Consider the following 20,652-nt stretch of genomic DNA (forward strand, 5'->3'; position numbering starts at 1 on the left):
GGTGATGGCTGGCAGACTGGGCTCAGGGGACATGTCACCCAGCAGCCCGGGCCCCACGGGAGAATGGACAGGAGGCAAGAGGGGCCCACTGTGAGGTCATGGTGGCCTCAGGGCTGAACTTGGGGCATCGGGTACTTTCTGTGGACTAATCCCTGTTAGGGCTCAAGGGGTCGGTAGGTATTAGCAACGGATTCTGTTCCAGAACCGAGCAAGCCAGCCTGCAAAGGGGTTGAAAACATGGAGGCTGCAGCACGCAGAGAGTGGAGTTCACTGCCTCGCGCAGAGCAGACAGAGCAGGCAGTGGGGAGGGAGCTTCAAGTAATGTTTGCTCTCACCGAGCTGGAGGAATCGCCACCGGAGGCAGTGAACTTGCATCAAAGACAGGAGGCAGAGCTTGGGGGGGGGGGAGTTCGGTGCTAGAGAGGACTCACGCCACCCCCCCAGGACCAGCGTTCCTGTAAAACACACTGAGACAAGAGGAGAAGCTCTGAAATGACCGCTCCGCAGCTGGTGTCTGTGGGCTTGGCTGCGGGCACCTTTGGGGAGTGGGGTGGAGGCTGCCAGCCTCGTGCCCACTTGGAGGGGACAAGGGCCCTGAGTCTGGTAGCGATGGCACCGGGGGGTCGCTCCCCACCCTCCCCGCATCAGTTCCTTATCTGTAAAGGAGAGGACTGGGCTACAGGGTCATTCAGGCGTCCTGACGTCTGATTTTATGTGGTCAGACTATTGCTTCCAAAGAGAAGTGCTCTTCTCATTTATCCCTGCCCAGCCTGACTCAGACACTAACCTTTCCTGAGACGCCTACCTGCCACCTGCCAGGTGCGCCGGGCAGGTGTGTGTGTGGGGGGAGGGCTGTGCATTTACACCAGACTTGGGTGTGAATAAATCCTACCCCTGCCACTTGATCATGGGTGGGCCACCCAGCCTCTGAGAGCCTCTTTGTTTATCTGTAACCTGAGTATGATGACCCCCTCCCCCACCACCAGGACGCCATTGAGAGAATTAAATGAAATTCACTGGTATATGGGCTTCGGGAGGGCAGGATTTTGCCCTTTCTGTTCCCCGTGGCCTGTGTAGCATCCGGTCTACAATCGTGTCCCAGCAGAGGGTGGACACTCAGGACACACTGGTGCGTGTCCGGCTCCTGCACTCCTCAGTGAGGCCCTGCAGCTGGACGGTGGTACCTTCCCCACGGAGCACGCAGGTCCCGCAGTTCCGGGGGTGCCTTCCTCCACCCCACCCCCCGCTGGCCTGGGGTTGTGCACTCCTGTCCCTGCCCCTCATCCGCCACGTGCCGGTCTCACATGTTCTCATCGAAGGGCTCCTGCAGGTCCCCAGAACCCTTGCTCTCCAGACAGGCCATTGCCCTCGGCCTGGTCTGGCCCCTACCCCCTTGGCTCTCCATACAGCGGCCGGCTGCAGGCAAAGGTGGGAGACACTGGGATCAGACACACCCGGGCTTGAATTCTGGATCCCGGATCATGGGCTCTGGGCCTTGGGGACAATGACTTAATCCTCTGAGCCTCTCTTCTGTCTTCTGAAGTTCCACGTGGAGCTCTTGGAGGTAACAGCATGTGAGTGTGCTCAGGGAAGAGATTGATAACTGGTCTGGCCTCTTCCTTCCTCCCGGGAGCCACGTCCACCTCGCGCTGAGATACTGGGAGTCGTCTCCACGCTGTTGAGTCCCCTGGAATCCTGAGCTTGTTGGTTTTAAGATGAACCAGGTGACAGTCCACACACCGGCTCTGGAACTCCGACTTGGAAATAGAGTCATTAGCATCTTCCTTATTTTCTTGGAGAATATGATTTTAAAAGTCACCAGAGAGGGAGACTTTTGTACAGGAAAGAGGCGTGTTTTGCAAGTACTGGGAGCAGGTGCTTCCTGGGGAGGCCTCGTCCGTCATCACTGGAGGTCACGGGGATGGGCAGTCAGGGCCTCCCCCCCAAAACCAAGAGGCAAGGAAAGGGGAGTCGGGTCTGACGGCCACTGGCTCTGCTCCTCTGCCCTGACCCCTTCACTCGGGTCACCGCCCGTCCCTCAGGGCACCGAGGGTCTCTGCGCTGCTGTCCGATCCCGTGGCACACGCTGCGCTGATTCTTGTGACGTGCGTGCAGGGTTTGACATTGTAGACCAGGGGTCCCCAAACTACGGCCCGCGGGCCACATGAGGCCCCATGAGGCCATTTATCTGGCCCATGCCACACTTCCAGAAGGGGCACCTCTTTCATTGGTGGTCAGTGAGAGGAGCATAGTTCCCATTGAAATACTGGTCAGTTGGTTGATTTAAATTTACTTGTTCTTTATTTTAAATATTGTATTTGTTCCTGTTTTGTTTTTTTTTACTTTAAAATAAGATCTATGCAGTGTGCATAGGGATTTGTTCATAGTTTTTTTTTATAGTCTGGCCCTCCAATGGTCTGAGGGACAGTGAACTGGCCCCCTGTGTAAAAAGTTTGGGGACCCCTGTTGTAGACCGCTCCTGCCGCCGGAAAGGCTTCCTGCACATCTGTACCTGCCCTCCGGACTGCCCACCTCTCTCGCTGGTCCCGTCTGGCCAGCCCCCCTCCTTTGCCATGTCCTCTCTTCATCTGCCCGATGCTGGAGGCCTGGGACCCGGTGTGGAGACTCTTCTCTCCGTCTCCCGACAATCTCATCCGCTCCCAGGACTTTAAACACTGTCTCTGCGCTGGCTGCTTGCCAATCCAAAGGCAGGAGCCCTTCTTTCCTAGAGGCGGTCGGCGCAGTCTCTGGTGACACCTGCTGGTGCGTGGCCCGTGGGACAGTCCCCCCGAGGGAAGGGAGGGCAGAGGGACCCGGGACCCGGGAAATCGTACAGTAACCACCACCACCTTCTCCCTGGCTTCAGGAGCACACACTTGTATGCCGGGCAGGTCGCCTCTTGTCCCTTTGCTCCTGGATTCCCAACCCTGCCTGGGGTTCAGACGGGGCCTTTGCATCTGGAGAATCAACCCTACGCGGATGGAGAACTAGGTGTCCTTTGTGGCTTTTCTGCTGCACGGGGGTCAGCACCCCAAACCCTGCGTCGTGCAAGGCTCAGCTAGACAGAAAAGTAAAAAGGAGGAAAAAAGTCTGTCTAAGGTCTGCCCCCTCCCTGAGGTGAGCGCAGCTGAAATGCTGTGCGGTCCTCCCAGACGGCCTGTGTGCACAGGTTTGAGGTGCAGGTGTGAGAGTGCTGGGGCGTGCTGAGTTTGAATCCCGTTCTCACCACTAATGAGTGGTGTGATTTAAACGGGTCCCCCAGCTTCTCTTAACCTCAGTTTTCTCATCTGCAAAATGGGCTTGATGATACGTAGCATGAAGATGTGCCAAACAGGATGCAAAACACCGCGTGTGTCCTCAGCAGACAGCTTAGCCCTGCCCATGGGAGCCGTGAATCTGGTGACATAAGTGCAGATTCTGGTGACGTAAGTGCATGTGGGTTCTTGTGGCTCCGATGAGACCTAACTCCTTCCACTCCTCCTGGGGGCCGGGCGGCTTCACTGGAGAAGTTTAGAGGGTAGAAAGAGCCCACAGCTGTGCTGAAACATCTGACTTTTATGAGAGAGAAGGGCACCTGTTTTGGGTTTGGTGCCAGCCGAGGGCAGGCTGATGCGTCTACAGTCTGCCCCCCACCCCCCTGGGTCCCCAGGCCCAGCTGCATGTAAGTGGGCACAAGTGGGCCAATCTCAGGAAGCACCTGAATTCTCTCAACTCAGAGTGAGGAAGCCCCTCTACAAGCCAGGGCTGTTCAGAATGTCGGAGGGGCTCCTCAGGAGGGAGCACGCTGTCTGTCTGTCTGTGCAGGCTTTGGGGACAGACAGACTTGGGGCCTGGTGGGCTGAGTGACCTGGGGCAGGTGACCCTGGAGAGACCGCTTGGAGTAGTGGTCCAGAGCCTGTGCTATAGCCAGCATGCGGAGGGTACCGTTGACTCGTCTCCGGCCTCGGGCCATCAGATTCCTAACTTCTCTGTGCCTTTCTCACCACTTCTGTAAACAGAAGCACCAATCCTGCAAGGCTGTGGGGAGGCTTCGATGAAGTGCACTGATGTGTTCAACACCTGGTGCAGAGCAGGCTGTCTGCACATCGGTCTGCTGGTCACACAGGTGGCTCCGTCCCCCAGCAAGGCAGACAGTCGGCACCGTGTCTGGGCAGGCAGCACTTTGTCCCCGGGAACGGGAGCAGTTAGGATTGTAATCATTATTCACATCGTCCCCGGAGCCTGGGGCCTGGGGCCTGGGGCCATGCCTCCTGGCTCTACAAAGCGGGGACGTGGGGACGATCTCCTGGCCGGCCTTGGAGCGCAGAGGAGCGTGGCCTGCATCCGCTGCTGCCTGATTTATCACTGCCCTCCTCCGCCTCTTCCCTGCCCACGTGGCATGTCATCATCGCGCCTCGGAGAGCTGCCCTCAGCAGCGGCCGCCGTGGTGATGGATGGGCAGTGATTGTTTCGTCGCCCTGTTTGCCGAGGCCCCGGCCTCTGCTCCCTGCCAATTTCCTGGACCGGGGCCACCATCTCTAGTCCTAGATTCTAGAGGCAGGTAGACCTTTACTTAAATGCAGACACTCCTATATCATGAGTTTCTCTAGCCTCAGTTTTTACATCCGTGAAATGGAAACAAATTGACCTCCTAGAATGGTGGTTGCGGATGACATCCCCATCTGCGTGATGGGCACACAGTAGGGGCTTAATAATTGCCAGAACCCTCTTTTCCCCAATTGGAGACCCCCGTGGCTGAGAGCCAGGGGCTGGCACGGCCGTGTGTTCTCCAGACAGAACTGTGGGTGTGTCATTGCCAAGCAGATGGACGTCAGAGGCCATCTTGTGCAAGCCTTCCTCCTCCCCAAATACACAGACACCCCCCTTTGCCACTGGGTAAACTGAGGATGAGTTGCTTTTCCAGAGACACTGCAGAGAACTCCTGGTGTGTCCCTTGGGGGTGGCAGCTCGCCTCAGGGGAAGGCTGCTGGTGACACGACCCCCTTACTGTGGGACGAGAGATCTTTTTTTCTCTCCAGGAATCTAGTCTGTTCCTCTTACTCAGAGACCGAGGGAGGAACACATGTCAGTGGGCGGCTACTCGTGAACCCCAGGAGAGCAGGGTCTTCCCTCTGAGTGCCCTCATGACCTCAGGGAGGAAAGCCAACCGACCGACCAGGAACCAGCGGCACATTTTAATTCCTGAGGACGTCCCCTCTCCTTAACTCCAGAGCTGCTTCCTCTGTGGATCCTGTCTGATTTCCTGATCAATCCATATGTATTGGGAGTAGTCAAGGGAATGCAGTGAGTCGGTAGCTCCTTACCCAGAAAAATAGAGGGCCTGTTCTCACCTCCCTCAGTGATTGTCCTTGGGCATCGGAAGGGGAAGCTGGCCCTTGAATCCTCCAGTCCGGCTCGTCAGCGTGCAGCTGAGAGGGAGTGCCTGCCGATTAGGCATAACACACAACCACGAATAAAGAAAACCCAGCGACAGTGGCTGAGACAAGGAGAAGTTTATTTCTCCTGTGCATTTCACCCCGGCCAGGGGTCAGAGTGCTTCCCTCTCTAGTCTAGACACCCAGCAGACGTTGCATGCAGCATTCCAAGGAGGATAAAGGGAAAATAAACTTGCCCAAACCGTCTACCTCTCAATCCCCTTACACCGGGAAAACCAAAAGCGTTTTAAGACAGCACTTTTCTCCCAGCCAAAGCAAACTTCTGTTATCTGTTTCCTTGTCCAGAACTGGGTCACATGTTTGCCCCTAGCTGCAAGGGAGTCTGGAAAGATGGGGGCCAGAGTAACCATAATGGCTTTGGCGGCCAGCCAGCCAAAGCCCAGTCTCCTTGGGCTGACAACTCTGCCATTCTGAACAAAAGTGACATTCTTTTAGCCAGGAGGGTGAGAGGGAATGATGTGAGGAGGACGAGTAGACGGTGTCTGCCACCCCTGCGTGGCAGGAGTCCAGGACCTGGTGGGCTCTTCTTACTAGTTTATTGGCATCCTGGTGAAGCTCGTGCCCGGAAGGCCGTCCGGTCCACCATTCATGTTTACTTCTCAGTGCAGGCGGCACTGGTCATTTCTGTTCTGCATGTACTCAAGACCTGTCCATGCCCGAGTGTGAGGGCAGGGTAGACCTTGGGTTGGACTGAGATCCAGCCAAGTCCCTTTTCAGACTCCCACTCACTGAGGAGACAGACAGGTGTGTCTGTGCCTTCGGCATGGTACCTTCACTCTTCGACACAGGGTGGGAAGAGGGCCTCTTTACCCAGGGTGGGGTGCCCGAGAGCAAGGTCCTGGGGGCTGGGTTCTCAAGGCTAAGAAGGCTCTCAAAGGTTGAGAAGGAGGAGCCTGTGAAGCCAGGAGACTCGCAGGTGTCACAGCAACCCTGACACTTTCTTGTGTTTACTTATTTCTAGTCGGTAACCATGGTCAGCCCGCAAGTGCCCTGCAGGCAGGGACTGTGACTTATCTGTTATCCCTTTTCTGTGTCCCCAGAACTAGCGCAGTGCCTGGAACATATCTGCAGCTCTATAAATATTTTAGTTTGAATGAATGTGTTAATGCAGAAATAAATAGATCATTATCCAAGACAAGGAACTATCCTCGGCCGAAGGGATGTAGCTATGGGTTGGGAGGGACTTTGGATCCTCACCCTACCTCCCTGCGAAGCCCCTACAGCCCCGGGGAGCTGGCTGGAGGGGGTATTTTGGGAGCCATTTGTCCTGACTTAACCATGTCAGCTATAAATTGCCCCTTAAGTCTCTGAAGCTTAGCGATATCCCCAAAAGGGGGTTGGCAGCTGGTTTGGGGAGCGATTCCTTAAAGCAGTCAGGGCAAGTGCTAACATCTCTGAAGAGGGCCTCTATCTTTGCTGTGTCCAGGGACATCAGACTGTCCCTGCCTGCCCAGGTTCGGGACATCCCTTGGGGATATTTGCAAAGACAAGGTTCAGTGGCTCTGCCTGCCCTGGGCTCCAGCCTGCAGCCTCCGGGGATTTGCTCATAGACAAAGCTAGAACCCCTGAGTCAACTCATTTTAAATGACGCACGGTCCCAGCCAGTCACTCTGGCCAGCTGCTAAAGTTAAAGTCATCGATCGCTGCCCCGCAGCTGCCGCTGTCCTGGGAGGAGCCGTCTAAATTCTGCGCACTGCCGGCACCCTCTCTTACATTTGGTCCTAGACAGACAGACAGCTCAGTGCTGGGTCCAAAATAACCTCTTCCACGGGGCTGGTCAGACCTCCTGGTGCCTTTTAGGATCAGCAGTAAAAATAGCTCCGCCCAAATCAGGAACCACCTCAGGTCGTTTTCCTCAGGGCCGATTTGAAGGTTTATGCCCCGAATGTGAAGAGAGGTCACTGTACAGGGAGCTGACTGGACCGCAGACTTGCCTAAGGGTGGTCAGTCGTAATGATGATGTGGACAGCCAGGTTGCTCCGAGGGCCGGGGCGGGGTCCACACGGAGTTGCCTCGGGTGTTAAGAGGGATCGTCTCTCCAAGCTGTCCCGTGGCGGGCGTGGTCTGTCCTTGAGGAGCCCAACCTTAAGTGAGAAGTCATCCAGATGTCCAGAGAGGCGTCTGTCTCTGTCATGGGCTGTAAGCAAGTGTTTTCTGCTGCGTAACTTGCTCTGCTGTGACTGACTGTGACCGAGCAGTTTCCATGCTCTTCTGGAATCGTGCCTGAAGCTCCTGGCATCAGAGACGCCCCCTTCTGGTCGGTCCCTAGCACGGGCTCCCGTTTCTTTGACATCCTGAGGACTTGGCGTTCTCCTGTACGAGTTCATGCCTCTGTCGTGAGGCTCCCTCCGCCCGTGCCTCTGTGTGTCTGGCCGAGTCTCACCATTCCCTTCAGTGGAGCCCAAGCACCCCGCCTTCCAGGAAGGCTGCCCTGACCTCTACAAGCCGGGCTAGATGTGGGCTCCGGGCCCCGCATCCCCCGGCCACCTGTGCCCTTCTTTGTCACTTAGGAGACCCTATTGATTGGCTGGGTTTGGTGCCTGGCACCCCCTCTCACGGAGGATACCCCGAGCTCCTCCTGGGTGGGGATGTGGCTGCGTTCACAGTTGCATCTGCTCCGGGCCCTGGGTATCTGACGTGCAGTGAGATGGGGGTGGGGGGGACTCCGCGAGGGGCCACACCTTCCACAGGGTGAGTGTGGGTCCCATAGGTCACTGGTCTCCGTTTCCTTTCACTCTCGCAGACGTGCTGTGCCCCAGCGTCCGTGTGGAAGGAGATCGCTTTAAGCACACCAATGGCAGGACCAAGGAAATCACAGGTGAGAGAAGAAGGCCCCCACCCCGCCCCCCGTGCGTGCCTTGCTGCGACACTTGCTGGACCTGATCGCGACCCCCCCTCGGCCCGGCTCCTCCTCCTGCTTTGACCAGAGACCTGGTGGAGAGATCTGGACTGTCATCAACAAACTGCCCCACAGACGACTGCACGTTTTCCACTTGGGAGTCAGGGGTCCCGTGGGAGTCGCTGATGAACGTGTGAGCATGAATGAGCGGGTGGGGGAGCTGGTGAGCGCGTGAGCGAGTGATTGGCAGGGCGGGCAAGCCAGGGAATAAATAAACGCACTGGGGGTGAAGGGGAGAGTGAGTCAGGGTTATAAACAGACGAGTGAGTTGATGGGTGAGAGGACACGGGGACACAGGACACAGCCCCTCCTCAGATGCTGTCCCCGTCCATGACGGGCCGCGCTGGGGACCCGTGGGGTGTGGCACAGCTCGGCTGGCTCCTCCGTCATCCCGACGGTGATGGCGACGGTTCACTCCTCCCTGTGGCCCGGCGTCCTGCGAGGACGTGAAGGGCCTGACCTCGGGGACGTCTCCTCACCGCTCCAGGACAGCAGGCCTGCCCTCCTCACCACGCCATGGGTCCAACCCTGGCCCGTGTGCAGTGCGGAAGGGTCAGGCCCCCTCCTGGGCAGTGAGCCGCAGCAGTCCAACCCTGGCCCGTGTGCAGTGCGGAAGGGTCAGGCCCCCTCTTGGGCAGTGAGCCGCAGCAGTCCAACCCTGGCCCGTGTGCAGTGCGGAAGGGTCAGGCCCCCTCCTAGGCAGTGAGCCGCAGCAGTCCAACCCTGGCCCGTGTGCAGTGCGGAAGGGTCAGGCCCCCTCCTAGGCAGTGAGCCGCAGCAGTCCAACCCTGGCCCGTGTGCAGTGCGGAAGGGTCAGGCCCCCTCCTGGGCAGTGAGCCGCAGCACTTAGAACCCTGGCCCGTGTGCAGTGCGGAAGGGTCAGGCCCCCTCCTAGGCAGTGAGCCGCAGCAGTCCAACCCTGGCCCGTGTGCAGTGCGGAAGGGTCAGGCCCCCTCCTGGGCAGTGAGCCGCAGCAGTCCAACCCTGGCCTGTGTGCAGTGCGGAAGGGTCAGGCCCCCTCCTGGGCAGTGAGCCGCAGCAGTTAGAACCCTGGCCCGTGTGCAGTGCGGAAGGGTCAGGCCCCCTCCTGGGCAGTGAGCCGCAGCAGTCCAACCCTGGCCCGTGTGCAGTGCGGAAGGGTCAGGCCCCCTCCTGGGCAGTGAGCCGCAGCAGTCCAACCCTGGCCTGTGTGCAGTGCGGAAGGGTCAGGCCCCCTCCTGGGCAGTGAGCCGCAGCAGTTAGAACCCTGGCCCGTGTGCAGTGCGGAAGGGTCAGGCCCCCTCCTGGGCAGTGAGCCGCAGCAGTCAGAACCCTGGCCCGTGTGCAGTGCGGAAGGGTCAGGCCCCCTCCTAGGCAGTGAGCCACAGCACTTAGAACCTGGGGGCATGGCCGGCATGCCCGTCCCCTCCCCGTGCCAGGCCCTGCCAGGTCCGGGTGCCGCCGCCGACAACGCGGAGGTGTCAGCATCTGCATCTTTGTGCCTGAGGGATGTTTCTTAGAATGGCGGCCGCTGTGCTGCCTGCGGGCTCCACAGAGGAGCGTATGAGGCGCTGCCAGTCCTCGAGACAGCCCTGGGCAGTGACCATTGTTGCAGAAACACCTCTGCTCCACTGCCACTTGCAGGGGGTGGTATGTGATTCTCAGGTCCACTTTGACCTCGCTGCCCGGGGTCCCAGTTGGATACAGCTACAGTCACCACCGGGCCAGCAGGCCCAGGACCGTGTTCCGTCAGCTGCCCCTTCCCATCCCAGTCCCTACTGCCCTGCTGGCTACCCCCCCCCCCCACGAGCACTGCTGCAGGGACCCGGAGGAAGACGCCGCTGCTCGTCCCATCTCCTCTCCTGAAGAGCAGCTGCTTCGTGGTGGGTGTCCAGGGAGGGGCCCTCACTCTCCAGGTTTCTTTGTCCAGCTCCCGAAAGGACTCTCAGCCTCTCCACTCTGTTAACTCAATTACCTTGGCGTGAATGTATTTACAGCTGAGTCACTCTGGCCAGAGGGCGAGACTGTGGGTTGGACTGACACGGCCGACCCTGCTGACTGCGGTGGCCACCAGCCCCCAGCCAGGCCCCGGCTCCGGGTCACGCACTGCCCATTGACCTCGAGCGGGGATGTGTCTGCACGGCTCAGCCCGGGAGGCTTTCTGTTGACGTCGCTCCCGAAATCGAATTCCCACCTTGCCGCTCTGCCCACACTTGGCTGCCTGAGCGATGAATCTTTCATAGCTGAGCTTCTCCTAAATAATTCATCCTCCAGCGGCGCATCCGCAGAGGGAGCTGTTGCGGCCACGGCGCCGTGAGGAACGGTGGTGCTAATGGCCGGCTCTTAGCATGCGCTGAGGGTTTGCACGTGTTTCTCATTTAACCCTCGCTGCACACGAGACAGGGACCGTTACCTGGCTCATAGAGAGGTTCGGTGGCTCGCCCGCATGTGTGGCGTAGCAGGGCTCGCCCCCCGACCGTCAGAAGGAAGGAACGAGACCAGGAACAGCTCTGCCACCTGCAAGTCAGAACGAGTCGGAAGCATCCCTCCCTGTCATCCCGCAGACTGAGAAGCCGAGTGCTATTCCTACTTCAGAATAACTGATTCCCAGTGGGACGGTTCAGTGTGTGTGTGTGAGTATGTGTGCGCGTGTGTGCGTGTGCGTGTGTGTGCACACACGCGTGTACGTGTGCACATGCAGAGCTGTGAACAAATCCTTTAGTCCCTGGCGTACGAGGAGGACTCTGCTGCAGAGGCTGTTTGGTGAGTAGACAGAAAGGGGGCCCTCTATTCCGAACCCACTGTGTCCGTCTGGGCTCTGCAGTGTCCCCGCCCCTCCGTGGGCTCCGAGACTCCCCGCCCCTCCGTGGGCTCCGAGACTCCCCGGAATGCATCCCGGTGCCAGGTGGGCATCCATCAGTATGCTGGGCACACGCCCTGTGTGTGCAGCTCCATGGTGCCCATTGTCTTCTCCAGTGGTCACTGGCCCAGAATAAAGCCCCAGCCCGGAGGCGGCTGAAATTGGAGTTACAGAGAGACAGACCTCAGACTTGCCAATTTCAATGCAGTTGGGTAATCAGAGAAGGTTTTCTATTCTGGGAAAAATGCAGTTCCCCTGAGCCTCACCTCCAGGCTTTTCCTTAAATGACTCTGGCTATTTTTAGGGTTTATCTGGACTGGAACAGTGAGGATGCGAAGAACAGACGAGGGAGCGGGGAGTTAGAGGTCTGAGCCTGGCCCTGCTGCTCAGGTGTCAGGGGCTCCGGGCCATCTCCTGACGTCTCTGAGGCTCAGTTTCTCCAGTTCTGTGACAGTGGCTCTGTCCTAATGTCTCTGAAGATCCCTCGTGGCTCTGATAACCAAAGGGTTTGCAGATTCAAGTGACGAAAGGTGTTCTGCAGCTTTCCTGGGCAGGCAGTTATTTAAGGCCTGAGGAATATGCCGGGGACAGTGCAGGGTGGCAGTTGGGCTGCAGACTTCCCGATCTCTCACTCCTCCCACACAGACTCGCGTACCTGGACACACACCAACCGCAGCGAGTCTGCAGTCCAGGGGCTCTCCCTCCCTCCTCTCCCTCCCTCCTCTCCCTCCCTCCCTCCTCTGCCTCCCTGTCCCACCTCACCACGTCTTGTCCTCACTGGTCCCCGGGCTCCTCTGTCCCCAGCTGCCGGAATCGCATTTGAAAATGAAAACCAGATTGTGTTTCTCCCTTGCTGTGAAGCCCTTCTGTGGCTCCCCATTGCCTGCAAAAATAAATTCAAATTCTCCCGTATGGCTGACAGAACCCAGCCTGACCTCATTCCTAGCCAGTGTACCCCCTCGCTGTGTCTCCTGACATCCCGAAATAGCCGAGATTCCCAGAAGGAACCTGGCTGACTCGGGCCCGGTGACCTTTGTACCCCCAGCTGCTTTGTAAGGCCTTTCCCCTTTTCTCTGTCCATCTGGACTCTGAAGTGTCGTCCCCTCTCCTCTGTGGGCTCCAAGGCTCCTGGGCATCCATCGGCATGCTGGGCACACAAATAAATTCCAGCATTTATTTGTCCTTCAAACTCAGCCAAGCCTTGCCTCCTCTGGGAAGCCCTCCCTGATTGCCCCTTGGGTTGGCAAGGAGAATATTCCCTGTGCTTCCGTACAAGCCCAGCCATTCCTCCTCCTGCTCATTTACGGATTCTGTTCATTCATCGGTTTCCCCTGAGACTCTAAACTTTGGGGGGCGGGTAAGGCTGGGGTTTTGTCCCGTTCATTGATGGAATGTGAGCAGCCAGTAGAGCACCGACTGGCCGAGTGGGAGCCTCTCTTCCCATGAATGGTGCGCAAACAAGAACCGTTTCAGGGGTAGAGACCTGGTCGGGTCAGGTCCCCTTCCTCAGACCACTGTGCCCCTGGCGAGGGAGCGGTCCCATGGACAGACCGGCCGTGCGTACCTCGCCAGAAGCCCCGGGGCCACCGTCACCACCGTGTGTGGGGGAGGCCGGAGCAGTGCCATCCCCTGCAGACTATGGGAGGGCGGGCACAGGTGCAGCCAGGGCGCTGGTGGTCTCCCGGGGCGGGGCCGGGTGCCCCGCTGCCGCGGACTCCAGGGGGCGGCCCCTCGCAGCCTGTGCGTGAAGCAGTGGCTCCTCTCCGGTGCCTGGCGTTGGGCCCACTTCCCTCGGGACATTTGTACCGTCCCGGCCCGTGTCTGTTGTGGGCTCCTCCTCTCCCCTCCCGGCGACCTCGGCTGCCACCTTGTTAGCTGCTTGTTGGTCACAGTGTCCCATGTCCCGTGTCTTTGTTTTTAGTCATTGAAACCAAGGAGAGCAGAGCCAGGACGCAGACACATGTCTGCTCTGAGAAAGCGCTCCGTCTCTGATTCCCCCCGTGCGGCTGCGGGAGGGGAGCCCAGCTCAAGGCGGCAGTTTCTAGGGGCACCGACAAAGCCATGAAGCAGGGGGGGCGGGGGGCCAGCCCCACTGTCCTCACCCCTGCTTTCCCCAGGGCGGCTTTGGGTGCCCGCCCACCACATTCTGAATAGGAGCCAACACGTAGTGGGACCGTCCAGGGGTGGATATCAGTGTGAGGCCTGGGCAGCCCCAGGAAGTGACCGCCGTGTCCCTGCTCCTTACAGATGAGAAACGGAGCTTTAGGGGATGTGTAACGGCACCAAAGTCCATGGAACTGCAGGGCCTGAGAACAGGGAGAGGACGGGGCCCAGCGGTCTCTCTTCTCTGCCTTCGCTCCCCAATTTAAACTGCCAGGCAAACACCTCTTGCCTCCGACTCACCATTTCCAGGCAGGGACTGCTCAGGGAGTTCTGGCTAATGGAGGCGTTTAACAAATGGGAGAGCCAGGCTGCAGGTGTGGGCATCGGGGAGGTGCAGCTCTGCCTGCAGGGATGCACGCGCCCTGGAGGTGACTAGCCTGCGAGTGGTGTCCCTGTCCCTGCTCACGGATGAGGAAGGGAGGCACAGTGTGCTGACCCTGCCCTTGGCCAGCGGCACACAGCTCTCAGACCCAGGGCGGACAGGCTCTCAGCTGCTCCTGCTGACTCTGCCCTTCCCTGAAACAGCCCTGGGCAGCCCCTCCGCCCTTGACCGCGTGGCGCCTGCATCATGGAACCCTAGCAGTGTGGGGCCCCCCTGGCCTGCACGGCCGGTCATGGCATTCCCAGCCCCTGGGACACTTCCAGGTGCAGGTCCCCTAACATTCGGCAGGCCTGCCGATCTTGTATGGGGCCACTCAGCTCCACCGGCTGGTCCTGGCTGGAGCCGCTGGGCTTGGGGTGGTGCTGAGCCCAGAGCTACAGAGGCGCCTTATGCCTTCTGTCCCCAGACGAGGCTTAAAGAGCAGCCTGTGTGAGTGAAGTGTCCCCTGTGGGCTTCCTGAGGACTCAGGCTCCCTGACACAGTGTCACCGGCAAGACAACCCTCACTTGCCTCCTGCTTGACTGAGATCCGGGAATTTTGCTGCGCTCACGTCACAGTGGGAAGCCCAGCATCTGTGTGTCTCAGCAGCTTTTCCCGGGAGAGGAGTCGGACCTGGGAGCCGAGCCTGTCCTCACAGACCGTTGTTCGTGTTTGCTCCCGAACATGCATTCGAACAGTTTTACGTGCTCAAGCCCGCACCCCACCCCACCCCACCCCCGGCTCGCCCAGGGCAGGCGGCTTTGCAGAGACTGGACGGCGTTCCCTTTGTCTCTGTGCTCCTCCTCCACGCTCACCCTGGCTCTTGTCTTCGCACAGGTTTTGACCTGATGGATTTGTTCAGCGTGAAGGAGATCTTGGGGAGACGAGAGAACGGGGTGCAGAGCTCCTACGTCCGGATGGGATCCTTCCCTATGGTGCAGAGGACCGAGTGAGTGGCTCCCTCCCCTTCCCGACCTGCCCTGGACGCCTGGGGAAGTCAGGGTCGCACAGAGCGCTGAACAGGGGAACGGGGCTCCCCCTCCTCAGCCGCCCTGAAGGGAAGCCACCCAGCCGCCGACCTGGGCTCCGACCTGGAGCTGTGGGCACTGACTTGACTGGCTCCCCGGTCCTCCCGTGTCTCCATACGGGCTTGGCGTTGGTCATTCATCCCTGTCCTGTGTGTGCTTTTCTACCCTCCCAGCCAGCAGCAGGCGCTGGTGGTTATAGGTGCAGTTACCCGCCCAGCCAGCAGCAGGCTCTGGTGGTTATAGGTGCAGTTACCCGCCCAGCCAGCAGCAGGCGCTGGTGGTTATAGGTGCAGTTACCCGCCCAGCCAGCAGCAGGCGCTGGTGGTTATAGGTGCAGTTACCCGCCCAGCCAGCAGCAGGCGCTGGTGGTTATAGGTGCAGTTACCCGCCCAGCCAGCAGCAGGCGCTGGTGGTTATAGGTGCAGTTACCCGCCCAGCCAGCAGCAGGCGTTGGTGGTTATAGGTGCAGTTACCCGCCCAGCCAGCGACCAGAGCCACTCTAGCGCCTGGGGCAGAGGCAGAAGAGCCATCCCCAGCGCCCGGGCCTTTTGCTCCAATGGAGCCTCGGCTGCGGGAGGGAGAGAGACAGAGAGGAAGGAGAGGGGGAGGGGTGGAGAAGCAGATGGGCACTTCTCCTGTGTGCCCTGGCCAGGAATCGAACCTGGGACCCCTGCACGCCAGGCTGAGTCATTTACAGAGCGCTGCCCCGCGCAGTGCGCCCTTGTGGAGGGAGCTGAGTCACCTACTGCAGTCCCAGCAGCATGCTGAGCTCTGCCCAGAGGAGGGACCAGGTCAATGGTGCTTGAGTGGAACAGTGAATCGATTGATCCACCGTCAGTGAAGAGGCTCTATCAGACAGACCCTTGCCCGACTCAGGGGTGCTTGGCACACCAGACACGGCTTCCTGCGCTGTGCAGGATTTTTGCGTGCCTGAGCTCACTCTTCCAATTCAGCGAGCAGTCCGAGTGCCAGCCATGGACCGGGCCTGTGTCAGACTCTCACGCCCGTCATCTGGGGCTCACGGCTCCTACTTCCCAGGAGAGTGACTGTACGTACGGAAGAGGAGATGCAACAGTCACTTCCCCTCTCCATGCTTCCTTTCGTCACCCAGGACGTGGAGACCTAATCGGCCTCTGCCGACGCTCAAGGGAGGCGTGTCTTTCCCGACCTGGAGCATGGCTCTCTCTGCGCAGACACTGGGGGACGAATGCTCCGACCCCTGGTCCGCGCTCACAAGGATGGACACGGTCTAGGCTCCTTTCCCACACCACTCCCCTTCTTTGTCCTGCTGCCCCCGACTCACCATCCATCCTGCTTAGAACAAAAAAACCACAGACAGCTTCACTCGAAAGCAAACACAGGGAAAGAGCAGGACAGAGGAGAGAGAGCACAGACTGCGGGCTGGTGGGAGAGGAGAGAGAGCACAGACTGCAGGCTGGTGGGAAGGCCCGAGGCCCCCGCCGTCTGCCGAGACGCCGTCTCGTTAATGAGGCTTTCCGCGCAGAGAGTCGTTTGCAGACCACTGCCCTGCACAGTGCGCCCTCGTGGAGGGAGCTGAGGGTGAGGCGGAAGCTGCCCCAGGCCGGGCAGGGTTGGAACACTATCAGGGTGATGGGTTTTGGCTGTCATACCGACGCGTGCCAAGAAGGAATTTCTATATGGTTTCAAGTGTGTTCATGGCAAGACACCAGAAATGCAATCAAGCCAGCCAAGCTCTGACATGTCGAGAGAGAACAGCATGTCTTTAATTTTTAATGCTTCGAAATTTATGCGCCGACACATGCAGACCTGCCACTTTAATTTGAGTTTAATTTTTGTTCGCAATGGAAAGGGGTGTGGCTTTCCATATGTGAATTTTTCTCACCTGTTTAACCTTGAGCGGGCCCTTCCCGCACTTCTTCTGGTTTATCTCTCAGCCTAGCAAAGCGAGGTGAGCAGGGCAGGCAGCGTGCTTCTCAGTAAGCAGCGTTGGAGACTCGGAACGGGACAGTCCCTCGTCCTAGCTTCCACGGTCCGTAGGAAGCCGAGGCTGGCCTCTCCCTCGGGCCGTTCCACTCCAAACCCCTAACCTTTTCCACCAGAACCTTGTAATTGGCTACATTATCTGTGGGAAGGATCAGATTAGGCCATTTGGTTTCTTATAGCTAGTCTCCATCAATGCGCTTTTCCCGCTGACTTGATTGTAATAACTTTTTTTTTCTTCTATATGCTTATATGTAGCCTAAGGAAAAGTCTTAGTCCCTCTGTCTCCAGGGCTGTAGATAAACAGATGCATATGGATACAGTGTATATAGTATAGAGACCTGTAGGTATAAACTTAGAGATATAATAACATAGAGCATGATACTATGTGTATAGGAATCTATGTGTGCATACCCATGTATGTGTTATTTCAAAGGTATAAGAAAGGGTGTTTAGAAGAGCTCAGTAGAATAGTCGGACTCATGGATGCAATAAGAGAAAAAGGAAGTGAAGAGAAGTCTCTGTCTGCGGCAGCAAAGCCCGTGTCCGTGCAGACAGGAGGGGGCGTTCTAGGGCTGTGACCCTGGGCGTCCCGAGTCCTGATGAGGTCCAAGTGCTGAGTGTTGGGCACTGCTCCTCAGTGCCTGGTGTGGTCCTGGGTGAAATCTCAGCTCAGACAATGGCTTTGAACCACTGGACCAACTCCCAGCTCAGACCTGTGAACTGAGGATCAGACCAGACGTGGCCAAGCCCAGGGTCCCTGCGGGTCTGCAAGTCTGAGAACCAGGAACCCATCCGCCCCCTCATTTCCCTTCCTGGCTCCCTGGCCAGACAGCTAATGGAGAAGTCAGTGCTGCGTGTGCCCCTGGGCAGCTCCCTGCCCCCAGGTCTGCTGGGTGTAGGCACAGCTGGCTAGGGGACTAGGAGAGCCCTGCAGACCAGACCCCTGTCCATGTGAGCCTCTGCCTGCCCCTCACCAGCCAGGCTGCATGGCATTTACCCCCAGAGTCTGGCGGCCTCGGCTACAGAGAGACACACCTTCTTCACAACTTCCTGCGAGGGACAACTTTCATTCTGAATTTGGAGGGGGGCTGCGGGGAGATGGGAGCTGGCCACCATGCTCCCTGGGACCCCGGGCTCTGTGGGGACAGGAGGGCGGATGTCCTGGTGCAGGGGCAGGGGACCAGGCAGGATAGGGTGTCGCAGGCGGGCTTTGCCGCCTAGGAACAAGCAGGAAGAGGTGGAGGTTGGGTGACTCAGCTGCGCTTGACCCTGGGGGAGGACAGTGCAGCCTTTATCATGGGTTTTGTCAGGGATGGTGACACTGGAGAGATGGAAGTTTCTGTGGGTGGATTTGAAAGGCTGGGGGGGGGCAAGGGGACAATGAAGAGGCCACAGGAAGGGTCTGCAGAGGGTCATCTGATGGAAGGAAAAGGCAGCGAGGGTGGGAAGATGGGGGACTTGAGAAATGTTTGGGAGGTGCAGTTGGCAGGACGTCGGGGCAAGGGGGTGGGACTTCCTTTTGCAGCTCCTGCTCCCGCCCCTCAGCCTGCTGTCACCTGTCTGTCTCCGTCTTCCTGCAGGGATGTGTTCCCCCAAGGTCTGCCTGATGAGTACGCCTTTGTCACAACCTTCCGCTTCCGGAAGAGCTCTCGGAAAGAAGACTGGTACATCTGGCAGGTCATCGACCAGTACGGCATCCCACAGGTACGCACGGCCCACCTGTCTCCGTGGGCCCGTGGCTTTCTGTGTCCTCCCGGGGCCTCTGTCCTGGGCCTCAGGGATCGAGGGTCAGCTGTGGGAAGGCCCAGAGGACCTGCGGGGAATGTCACCCACCCGAGAGGCTCAGCTTCTCCGAGGGACGGTCAACCGCTGGCACTGTCATGGGGACGAAAACCTACTCCTGTCTGAGGGACGCGCCACCTCGCCAGTAGGGTGGCAGCCAGCTCGGCTGGCCTCTGGCACGTGCTCTGTCGGCAGCATGAGTGAGTCTCACCATGTAGCAGAAGAAAGTGGCTCGGGCTCCACAGACCTGGGTTCAAGTCTTGTGTCCGCCCCTTGCTGTCAGCTCTGAGTGTTGATGCTGTGGGCTGTGAGCTGGGGCGCAGCCCTACCGTGCACCGTGGTGGAAGCATCAGACAGTGTCTGACACCTCACACAGTTTTGTCGCGGGTCACGACCCTCCTCTGGTGGGTTTGGGCTCTCAGTTCTCCCGGAGGTGCACGTGGCACGCCCAGAGCAGCACGTGGCCGAGGGGGGGACAGACCTGTCTCAGCCTCAAGGCCATTAGCACGAGGGTTTGAGGAGCGAGTAACTCTGCCTTTGCCCCGTCTTCAGCGTCCGTGGACCAGCCACGTCTGCGTGTGTGGTTTACCCTTGTTCTTTCCTGAAGAATGAGCCGCGTGAAGACTTGCCCCCGGCTGGGGGAGGCTGACTACGCTTTCATTTGGGATTTAAGTAAAGTGGAAGCGTGCCCAAGCCCCTAGGCATGGCCGCTGTCTGAGAGCACGGCTTCTCCAGGGATGGTTCGAGCTGCCCCCAACACGCTGTGCGGGTACCTATCCCACACGCACCCACGTGGCAGGAGCGAGGGACGGTCTGAGCGTCTCACACACCTTCACCCACTCGGTCCCCTCACCGCCCTGCCGGTGTGTCCCCAGTTACCATCTCACAGAGCAGGGCACTGACCCACAGAGCGGTGAGGCCGTGCGCCTGCATTTCTGTAGGTGATAAGAAGGAGAGGTGGGATTTGAACCCAGGGCATCAAGCTCCAGGTCTGTCTTCTCTCCACCGTGTTCAGCTGGCTCCTGTCTCCATCAGTTGGTCCTGACAAGTGTTTTCCTGCCGCAGCCAGGTCAGATGGTCAGACGGTCAGACGGTCAGATGGGGATGCACACGCGCTTCGGGCTCGCCTGCTGGGCGATCTGACTCCTTCAGCGTGGGAGGCCGGGGCGGGGACAGTCTTCCCCGGGGGCCTTCTGGTGGCCCTCCCCCCTCCGTCTGCGGGCACGCAGGTCCTGCTTCTCCTGTTTCCCAGGGCCAGAGCCCCGAGGCTGGGCGCCAGCCATGGCATTCCTGTGGGCCGGGCCGCACCACCCACTCCGTCTGGGCTCTCCCTCCATGGCGTTCGCAGGGCCGGCTGTGCCCCTGTCTGCCGGCCGCCTCCGTCCCTCCGTCGGCCAGACGGGCCATGGGCTGAGTCTGCCCTCAGGGACCTCGTGCACCTGCGAAGAGGCACCTGGCAGCGCAGCTGCATGGCACAGGTCTGGGTGCATGCCCGCCGTTGGCACTGTTGGTGGGGGCCACCTCCATGTCCTGGGGAATCCTGGCTCGACTCGGGGGACCCGGGGAAAGGCCTCCACAAGGCGCTCTGGAGCAGGCTGCTGTGAACACCTGTCCCACGCCCTCGGTCTTCATAGATCTGCCCTTAGACATTTTCAGATCCGAGACTTTGTTTAGTGTTTACAACCTTCCTTGAAAGTTGACACCTTCCCGTTGTCATTTGGAGAAACCGAGGGGCATTCACTCCTTCCCAACATGCTGACGGGACAGGAAGGAGGCTGGGAAGGGGCCTACCGTGGGGTAGTTCGAGCAGAGGCTCGGGTGCTGGGGGGGCAGGTGTCACGGCCTGCAGGCGAGTGTCGGGACTTGTCTGAGACCCGGCTCTGGGAGCTGGGCATGCCCAGCCAGGGAGAGCATTCTAGTTCTCTAGGCAAGAGAGGACATTGATCAGACCAGGGAGGGACAGTGAGTTGAGGGGACATGACCAGATTCTGGGGTATTCGAAAATAAAACCAGCAGGATTTGTGGGTGGATCTGAGCCATGATGTGCCTTCCCGAGCACCCCCCCCCCAGTTAACATGGATAGACACGTGACTCAGGTCCACAGGGGTCTCCCCCTGCTCTGCACCTGCTGGAGGAAATGGAAACGTGGGTGGGAAGCTCCAGGTGCTTCAAGGACAAGG

General features: G+C 59.0%; 1 protein-coding gene across 1 annotated transcript in view; it reads left to right on the plus strand.

The window, feature by feature from the left end:
* The window catches only part of COL22A1 (collagen type XXII alpha 1 chain), a gene marked incomplete at its 5' end in the record, with an annotated part of 208,790 nt that overhangs the window by 17,002 nt on the left and 171,136 nt on the right, over nt 1-20,652 (plus strand). Inside the window, 3 exons of the mRNA XM_066266381.1 lie at nt 8,179-8,253; nt 14,535-14,646; nt 18,271-18,394. Of these exons, the coding sequence (XP_066122478.1) occupies nt 8,179-8,253; nt 14,535-14,646; nt 18,271-18,394 (311 nt within the window). The remainder of the gene's footprint in view (nt 1-8,178; nt 8,254-14,534; nt 14,647-18,270; nt 18,395-20,652) is intronic.

The sequence above is a fragment of the Saccopteryx bilineata genome, chromosome 3 (genome assembly GCF_036850765.1).
Source record: "Saccopteryx bilineata isolate mSacBil1 chromosome 3, mSacBil1_pri_phased_curated, whole genome shotgun sequence".
Classification (NCBI taxonomy): Eukaryota; Metazoa; Chordata; class Mammalia; order Chiroptera; family Emballonuridae; genus Saccopteryx; species Saccopteryx bilineata.